The following is a 9,745-nucleotide window of genomic DNA, read 5'->3' on the forward strand; positions in this document are numbered from 1 at the left end:
ACAAAGTGAGAGTTTTATCTTTTCCTGCTCTTAGACCCTCTTGTGTTGCTTCCAGTCGACAGCCAAAGCTACACTACAGAACACCAGTTGTTTTCCATGTCCCACAACAAAGATAAATCCTCCACCCTGGACCTCCGAACAGGAGGAAGTACTGGATCACAGGGAATGCCAGAACACTGAAGTGCTGCCACAGTTACCTTTTAATGAGTTTCATCACATATGCATGAGGATAGGGCAGTATTAGGGCATCTGGTAAAACAGGTCTTTTGGTCCTTGGCCTTCACTGGAGAGCGGGAAAAAAATGGCTTTCTAGTTCTGGGGCTGCTAACGACTTTAACTATTTCTGTTCAGGGAAAAATTTCGATGTTTGATGCTAGCTCAAATGAGTACTTTAATTGAGTTGCACCATCTGTTTTAGGAACATTTACATAACGTTTTGGCAATGTCCGGGTGAATTTTGTTGCGGCCTATGGAATGCGATTGGGTCCAATAACCACTAAAAGATCATGACTCATCCGCTGTGTTTCGTAAAAAAACAGACCTAGAAGGTCAAGGTGCTACGATACATGTTGGTGTAATATGTCATCTCCAATCTAGAGTTTTAATCCCAAATTAAACCGCAGACTACACTTCAAGCCACATGTTGCTTGACTCACACTGTACAGTACAATGTGACCCTTCGTGTGAATGTGAATGTGAACTACATCATAGAAATGATTCTATTGTTTCGCTTGGTACATTACAGTACTACGCACACACTCCCCCTACGGTGAAGGTTAAAAGCAGCAGTATTCGCTGTGAGCCAGAGCCAGGGGAGCGTGTCAATCAGATTGGGCTGTTTTCAGCAGGTAGCAAGTGTTCTGGAGAGGGCCGGGGCAAGCTTAAGAGAGCTTCCACCTCCTGAGTGTCTGTGCCTGGGCTGAATGAGCTGTCAGGAGCTGGTCCTGCTCCGTATGCTAAACACTGCAGTGGCTGCTCTATAACTCCACAGCTCCCCCAGCCAGGCCAGCCCAGACCAGACCAGCCCCGCCCGTCCCACCACAGGAGGCCTGATAGAGAGAGTAGAGGGGTAGAGGGGTTTTAACATTCTGCCAGTGAACCGCCAGGGAGGGGAAGGGAGAATGGAGGGGAGGGGAGGGGAGGGGAGGGGAGGGAGCCATGCCAAATGGCCACCAGGCGCTGTTCCCTGTTCCCTGTTTTCCTGTTTCTGGCCTGGTGCTCAAAGGGGGCGGTGGCGTCACAATAAATCTATCTGTCATGGTCTAGCAGCAGGTGTGGGGGAGAAGTTGAAGTGTTTATGTGGAACTATTACAAGCTCATACAGTAGCATAATGTATCATGTTGCTGTTTTTACATCTCTCTATTTCTCAGACTCCTGCTATACCTTAGCAGCTATCCAACACGTCTTCTGATAATGAATCACTCTCACCCATCAGAGCTTGTAAATGAATCACTTTCACCCATCAGAGCTCGTTCATGAATCACTCTCACCCATCAGAGTCTTCTGATAGCTCATTAATGAATCACTCTCACCCATCAGAGTCTTCTGATAGCTCGTTAATGAATCACTCTCACCCATCAGAGTCTTCTGATAGCTCATTAATGAATCACTCTCACCCATCAGAGTTGCCTTCTGATAGCTCGTTAATGAATCACTCTCACCCATCAGAGTTGCCTTCTGATAGCTCATTAATGAATCACTCTCACCCATCAGAGTTGCCTGTCCCCTACCATGCCCCAGAGACCCATGTCAGTTGACAACTCAGCTCTGATGAGCGTTGTATTTCTTACCCCAGTAACCGTCGTCCACATTGGCTTAATGTCATGTTCTGAGGCAGGCTGTGTGTGTGTGTGTGTGTGTGTGTGTGTGTGTGTGTGTGTGTGGAGCGGAGGAGCGTATGTGTGTGTGTGTGTGTGTGTGTGTGTGTGTGTGTGTGTGTGTGTGTGTGTGTGTGTGAGATGGACGTATGAGTGCTGGCAGTCCTTTCACCGTGGCTGGCAGTGACGGACACTTCCAAAGGAATGGGGTTGGTAGGGGGCAGAGGGGTGAGGCGGGCCTGCCAAGGACTGAGCCGTCAGACACAGTTGCCCACAGGGGACCTGGCTCTACGTAGGACCTCTTTGCCCCTCCTCTCTCTATCCCCCCCTCCATCCCTCTCTCCCTCCCTCCTCGCTTATGCCTGCTCCCGCCCCTCACTCTCTCTCTCTTTCCCCTCAGCTGTCCTCTTTTCACGTTTCTCTCTCTTTCGCTCCTCTCTCTCTCTCTCTCTCTCTCTCTCTCTCTCTCTCTCTCTCTCTCTCTCTCTCAGGTGCAGTGAGTTATGTGGTTTGGATCCCTTTGAATAACTCCATATATCAACCAATCAGCAGGGGATACCAAGTCATTATTTTCCTCTGTTGAAAGAGGGAGAGAGAGAGAGAGAGAGAGAGAGAGGGAAATGAAGAAAAAAGAGAGAGGAAGAGAGGGAGAGAGAGAAAGAGAGAAAGAGAGAGAGAGAGAGAGAGAGAAGGATGAGTGGTGGGAATAGCGTGATAGGGTTGTGGGGTAGGGATGACACGGTTATTTCATTAGGGGAGATTCACACTCTAAATAAAAGAGGAGGAGTGTCATGCATTTACACAAACCGTCTATGAAGCATTGAGACGGGACAGTGCTTAACCAAACAGGCCTGTCTGGAGAGAAACTACATGGCGGATGTTTCACTCTCTACTGAGAGGAGCGAGAAGAGGAGAGAGAGAAGCAGCACCTCGCCTTGTCACACTACTGCAGTAGACCACAGCACCGACTGTGTCAGGAGTTGTTAGGAGTTACGGATGATATTGTTCCTGCTGGTGCTGCTAATGACAGTAAGGGTGCTATTTTTTTTAGGATTACCATTGTTATGGCACCAAAATTTGGCACCAAAAGCACTGTTGGTACTGTAGTATTAGCAAAATGACTGACATTGTTCACCCTTCTGAACAGCCTTCTGGGGCTGGAGGGTGTGTCTACAGACCCTAGCTTTCCTGTAGTCCACAATGAGCTGGTCTTCTTGGTGTTGGTCATTCAGGCCCGCTGCAGCAGAATGCTTCGGCACTGGCACAATGGTTGCTGACTTGAGGCACGTGGGGACAACTGCCTGGGCCCGTGACAGGTTAAAAATGTCAGTGAAGACCTCGGGCAGCTGCCCAGCGCATGCCCTGAGCACATGGCTAGGGATGCCGTCAGGGCCAGCAGCCTTGCGTGCATTCACCTTGCTCAGTACGCAGCACACATCAGTGGTGGAGAATGTGAGGAACTGGTCGTCTGGGGGGGGGGGCTCAGCTTTGATGCTTGGTTCCTTGTTGTCTCGGTTGAAGCAAGCGTAGAACTGGTTGAGCTCGTTGGGGAGGGAGGCAGTGCTGGTTGGGGAGGCTGTGTTTTTGGGCTTGTAGTCTGTGATGGCCAGGATGCCCTGCCACATGCGTCGGGGGTCAGAGTTGTTCTGAAAGTGCTCCTCAATCTGCAGTTTGTGGTTGTGTTTGGCCTTCCTGATGCCCCTCTTCAGGTTAGCCCTGGATGAGGTGTGGGTGGTGACACTGTTGACATGTATTGATGTAATCCAGAATGGAAGAAGTATATGAATCAATGTCCATGTGGGAGTCCAGGGTGGCCTGAGTGGTGAACATACTCCAGTCAGTGTGTTGAAACTGGTGCTGTAGTATAGAGTCCGCTCCCTCTGGCCAGACTTTGGCTGTCCTCACTGTTGGTCTCACACATTTGATGAGTGGTGTGTACTTGGGGAGTAGGAACAATGAGGGGTGATCAGACTGTCCCAGGTGGGGGAGGGGAATGGCTTTGTAAGCCTCAGCAATGTTTGTATATACATGATCTAGAGTGTTGTCTCCTCTAGAATTTTGCGAGTACAGTTCTCAGGTTGGAGTGGTTGAAATCCTCTCCAACAATAAAGGCTCCATCCAGGTGTGCAGTTTGTTGTTTGCTAATAGCAGCATGGAGTTCTTTCATTGCTAGCTTATCATTAGCATATATATATGAGATATAGGTTGCAGTAACAACAATAACTCTCTAGGCAGGTAAAACGGCCTACACTTGATCATCAGGCACTCCAGATTGAGTACTCTCAGTAATAGCTGAGTAATAGCTAATAGCTAATAGTGTCTGCACACCAAGTTTTGTTGACATAATTGCACAGTCCCCCGTCTCTTATTTTACCTGAGGCCTCTGCCGTCCTGTCCGCCCTGAAGACGTTGCGTCCCTCTAGCTCAATCATGCTGTCGGGGATACAGTTGTTAAGCCATGTTTCCATGAAAATCATGATGCTGCAGCCCATAAACCTTATCTGTGAGGTGATCGGAAGTCATAGCTCATCCATTTTGTTTGCTAGGGGGTGTAGACTGGCGAGAAAGATGCTAGGTAGCAATAGCAGATGTAGCCATCTACAGCTATTAATACAATAGCATATTGATTTTCTCCACTGCTAATATTTCAACTTGAACAATTATTGCATCCCACTGCAAATCCTTGACAGTAGCCACTGGTGCAATAAACACAACAGACATCTCCACATCACCATCGGTTCTACAGCAGGGTGATTTGAACGTACTGTACATGTTGATTTTACTGACAAAATAGCCACTGAATTCCTTGAGGTTCTCAGTTGTTTTAACATCATCCAAGTTGACTTCCTCACACAGCCATAGATGTAGTTCACCAAATGTCATACAATTTGGTACATATGCCCTAGGGTACAGTCTTAGCCAATAAGGCCAATCTTAAACATGGTCATACCATTGTGCTTGTGGGTGTGGTCTATCACATACATGCTGATAAATCAAAAGAGGTCTACCCTCTGGCTATAAACCTGGTAGACAGGCACTCAACAGCGGAGACAGCTCAGAACAAACACAACAGCTGTGAACAAAAAGTGGAAATTGGAATTGGAAAAAATGGAATTCAGGAAATATGTGACAATTGCATATTATTGCAAAACTATGTCGTTTGCGATTACTTTGTTTGAAGTTTCTCTGAAGAGATTTTGGCATGTAATTTCAACAATGCTAACTTCAGTGCCGTTGGAATACTGTCTATTGGAGTTAAGTCAGTTAAGTTAAGTTAAGTTAAGTTAAGTTAAGTTAAGTTAAGTTAAGTTAAGTTAAGTTAGGAAGCTTTCACTACTGGCCTGTGTGAACAACTCAGGGTAAGATGATATTTCACCTAAACATGAAAATAGGCTGAACCATCCCTTTAAGTGCCCAGTTAAATTGCATGAAATTACAATGGCTGCTCTTTGTGGCCCTATCTGACTAAGAGTAATGGGGAGAGAGACAGGGAGAGCCCACATGGTAATGGCCATATTTAGAAGGACCATCAATCATCTTCTCGGCTGAAAAGCCCTCATTCCTCACCACAGATGGGTGTGGTGACTCTTCTGAAACAAACAGTTTTCTCTCCCCACTCCAGCTTTTAGGAAAAATCAATAGCACTGAGTCATCATCGCTACTGATTATAGCGTGTTAACAAATTCAGGCTCCTATAGGTTATAAAGCATATGAATGTGTTGAATGAATTGCTACTGAAACCACAAACTTACACCTGCCCACCAACTCGGACGGTAAAGCCGATGTGAAATTGTGATTAGCTGGAGGGAGATGCCAGTCAATGCCAGTCAATGATCACAACACATCTATTGCCCTTCCGTGGGCTGAGGGATCCTGGATACAACTATGAAAAGGTGTGAGTGACTGCCTAGTCAGAGAAGACAAAGTGCACATTTGTGAGCCGGCTGTGTCTAATCCCATAGTGTCCATGTCTACATCTCCGAGCAGGGACCAGAGGCTCACAGTGGAGGGATAGTCAGTGGCTCAAAGACACAGGGGATAAGGGGCAGAGAATACTGCACATACTATCACACATGTATCTGTCTAGTTCTTGAAAGACAGGTCGCATACACACGGGTGCTCACAAACACAGATGCATGCATTCTAGCATATACACACACACACACACACACACACACACACCACACACACACACACATTCACACACATACTGTATACGCACACACACACATGAGCGCGCACACGTGCAAAAACACACACACACACACACACACACACACACACACACAACCTGCTGAGAGGTCAGAGTGAGGGTGTTGCTGTTGAGGATTAATTAAAAGCAGACTGATGAGCAGTTTTTTCCTCCCTGTAAAGCTTAATGATTTGTAGCTTAACGAACAGCAGAATGATTAAGACAAAGAGATAGAGGGAGGGGGAGAAAAGAGACAGAGGGAGGGGGAGAAAAGAGACAGAGGGAGGGGGAGAAAAGAGACAGAGGAAGAGAAAAGCAGCTGTCAGAGAAATGAGTGAGAGATGTGCTAAAGAGAAGGAGATAAGAGGCAGGATAAAGGGAAAGATTGATAAGGGCGTGAGAGAGAGAAAGAGAGGGAAAGACAAGAAAGAGAGAGAGGGAGGGGGGGATGACAATGCTTTAGAAAAGGAAGAGGGAAGTTTCCATTGGGGGCTGTTCTGTTTGGAGGAGAGAGTGAAACAGACAGACAGAGAGAGAGAGAGAGAGAGAGAGAGAGAGAGAGAGAGAGAGAGAGAGGTTGGGTGAAGGAGCCATTGCGGAGGTTTCCAATCTCCAGTCTTTACTGATGTTAATGACGTTAATGATTAGCCCCACAAAGCCCAGTCTTTGGCCCCATCCCAGGAACTGACAGGCCAGAGGTGTGAGGATGGAGAGAGGGGGGGAGACTGGCAGAGATGGAGGGAGGGAGGGAGGGAGGGAGGGAGGGAGGGAAATGGTGGGAGGTGATCAATCTAACAATCTCTTGTGAAAATCGTCAAAGTTGGATGGCTAACAACCAAACTTTCCACCCCCTATCTCCTCTCTAAAATGGTTTAGTGTCCCAGCTACATCTTTTTGCTTAACAGAGAAGCACCTCCTCTCCTAATGCTAAAAAGGTGACCTATACACAGATAAATGTGGATGTTCCCTTAAGTGCCGTTGAAGATAAATACAAGCCAATATGGTGTCCCTGTAACCTCTGTCCAATCCCTCTCAAGATGGCAGCTACTGCATATCTCTGACTCATCTACGGCATCTCATATAGCTCAGGAGATATGGAAACGCAAGACACGAAGGGCTACCATAACCTTTTAAACCTGTTGAACCCCCCCAAAATGCCTGCTGAGAGACAGTAATGTTGCCAAAGAAAGAGGGTGCATACATGTGAGTAAAGAATCTACAAACTAAATGTTTTGGGAATTTGCTAGTTCTAGGGGGTACGTTTACATACAGTGCCCTCCATAAGTATTAGGACAATTAAGATTATGTTCTCATTTTGGCTGTATACTCCCAAAGTTTCAATTTGAAATCAAACAACTACCAATTATCCAGACACTTTTTTCGGTCATATTTCCAATCTTGAGCTTTCTTTGGCTGGCTCCAGAGCTTCAGTAGCATTGGCAGGTATGGCTAAATGCTAGCCCCGGGGCCAGCCAAAGAAAGCTCAAGAATGGTGAGCCTATTTCAGGGCACCACAAGTATTGGGACAGATTCATATAATGTCCAAATTAAGCACCCATGTTTAGTATTTGGTCCATGTTTCACAGATAAGGTGGTATCTTGAGCAGTTCCTTTTTTTATTTTTTTTTAAATGTTTTTTTAACTTTCATCTTACAATCACTCTTGTAAAGCGCATGATAATATTAATCTTATCTGTCCACAAGACCTTTTCCAGAACTCTGCAGGCTTTTTAATGTACTTTTTAGCAAACTGTAACCTGGCCATGAGCCTAACTAGTGGTTTGCACCTTGCAGTGTAGCCTCTGTAGTTTGGCTGGGGAAGTCACATTCATGCCTACCTCCTGGAATGTTCCTGATCTTTGAGTATTTTTCTTAATTATGGTGAGCATTTTTCACTCACTGATGCTTTCTTTTTAATGATGTTCCAAAATGTTGATTTTTGCAAGGTTTTGGTTATGTTTCTAATAGATTTGTTCTGATGTTTCACCCTTATAAAGGCCTCCTTGACTTTCAGTAACAACTCTTTGGTCACCAATAGCAGACACCAATAGCAAACGCAAAGCCTAGAATCAATACTAGACATTGACAGCTCTCTTATGCCTGCACAAATGATATGACAGAACACACCAGAAACATCTGTCAAGCCAATTGTCCCAATACTGTTGGTGCCATGGGGGCACTATGTATAAAAAGTGTTTAAATGGTGAAAACAATATGTACCCAAATACCCTCAAATAAATGCTGAGAATCTATACTTTAACGTCATAATAATTATTTGAGTCTAAACTTTTTGAGTGTGTAGCCAAAATAAGAAAAAAATACTTACAGAGGGAACTGTATATAGTATTGCTATTTTGAGTGTGCACCCTATATCTTAGCCCATAGTGTCTCTCTGTGAAGACAGTGCTGGGTGTTGGACTGTAGCCTCCCACTGCACATACATAGCTCCTCTCCTGTCTCTGACTCACTGAGCTGAGGAAACCCAATGTGTTCAGTGGTGTGGCTGCTACTGGGCTATGCTATGCACTCATACACACACACACACGTGCACATGTGTACTCACAATTACACGCACACACGCACGCACGCACACACACACACACACACACACACACACACACACACACACACACACACACACACACACACACACACACACACACACACACACACATTGGCTCACAGTTCTCCCTCTGTTATGCTTGGCTGATCACAGATCCTACAGACATACACACACTCAAGTAAACTTTGGGTTAATGCATGTAACCCTGGTTCTCTGAAGGAGATGAGGGAAACATCTCACTATGGGATATGCACCCCTGTGTACCCTATTTGCTGAAACCCTATTCAATCAGGCCTGGAACAGGCTGAGAGTGCTTTGCATGGCTGACCCCGCCCCAGCCCAGCCTATGAAGGCTGCTGCAATGCGCAATAATTTTATTCTGCGAACAACCTCTCCAAGAGTCTGTAAAATAGGGGTAATCTGGTGAGATGTCTCCCTCATCTCCTTCAGAGAACCACGGTTACATATCGTAACCCAGTTCCCTTTCAGTCGACTCAGTTTGACATCTCACTATGGGACATAGTGAGACACAAAGCCCAGATTGTCAAAGCCCATACAGAAAACCTGAGTTAGTACATGTAAACCAGCTGTGTGGAGTACTCCAGTACCTCTCTAACCTGAGCCTCAGTCTGTAAAAGGTCCCATCAAAAAACATCTTGCCTGGTACTGGTACCAAAGAAAAGGAACCCCAGTGATCTGAATGACTGAATAGACCGGTAGCCATGGAAAGACTGGTGCTAGCACACATGAGGCCTCTGATGAAGACTTCCTTAGACTTCCTTCCTTGCACTGGTTTCCCCCAGGGGACAGTTCTGGCTCCCTTCCTATTCACCATCTATACCTCGGACTTCAGGCACAACACAGATACTTGCCATTTGCAGAAGTTATCTGACGATTCTGCTATTGTGGGACATGTCAGTGGAGTAGAACCACCTGCTACTCAGCAAGATAGGGTAGTGGACTTTAGGTGGACTAGGGTCCCCCTGTGTCCTGTTTCCATCCAGGGAGAGGACGTGGAGGTGGTCCAGAGTACCTGGGGGTGCACCTGGACAATAAACTGGACTGGACTGGTAACACAGATGTCCTGTACAAGAGGGGCCAGAGCCGGCTTTATTTCCTGAGGAGGCTCAGGTCCTTTGGCATGTGCAGGGCTCTGCTGAACATGTTCTACCA

The 9,745-nt window shown here is 46.2% G+C and overlaps 1 protein-coding gene across 1 annotated transcript in view; it reads right to left on the minus strand.

Annotated features, from left to right (window-relative positions):
- The window catches only part of fgf11a (fibroblast growth factor 11a), a gene marked incomplete at both ends in the record, with an annotated part of 28,869 nt that extends 24,619 nt beyond the window's left edge, over window positions 1-4,250 (minus strand). Inside the window, 2 exons of the mRNA XM_083684052.1 lie at window positions 2,954-3,415; window positions 4,193-4,250. Of these exons, the coding sequence (XP_083540178.1) occupies window positions 2,954-3,415; window positions 4,193-4,250 (520 nt within the window). The remainder of the gene's footprint in view (window positions 1-2,953; window positions 3,416-4,192) is intronic.
- Between the last annotated feature and the right edge of the window lie 5,495 nt (window positions 4,251-9,745).

The sequence above is a fragment of the Argentina silus genome, assembly GCF_951799395.1.
Source record: "Argentina silus genome assembly, chromosome: 1".
Classification (NCBI taxonomy): Eukaryota; Metazoa; Chordata; class Actinopteri; order Argentiniformes; family Argentinidae; genus Argentina; species Argentina silus.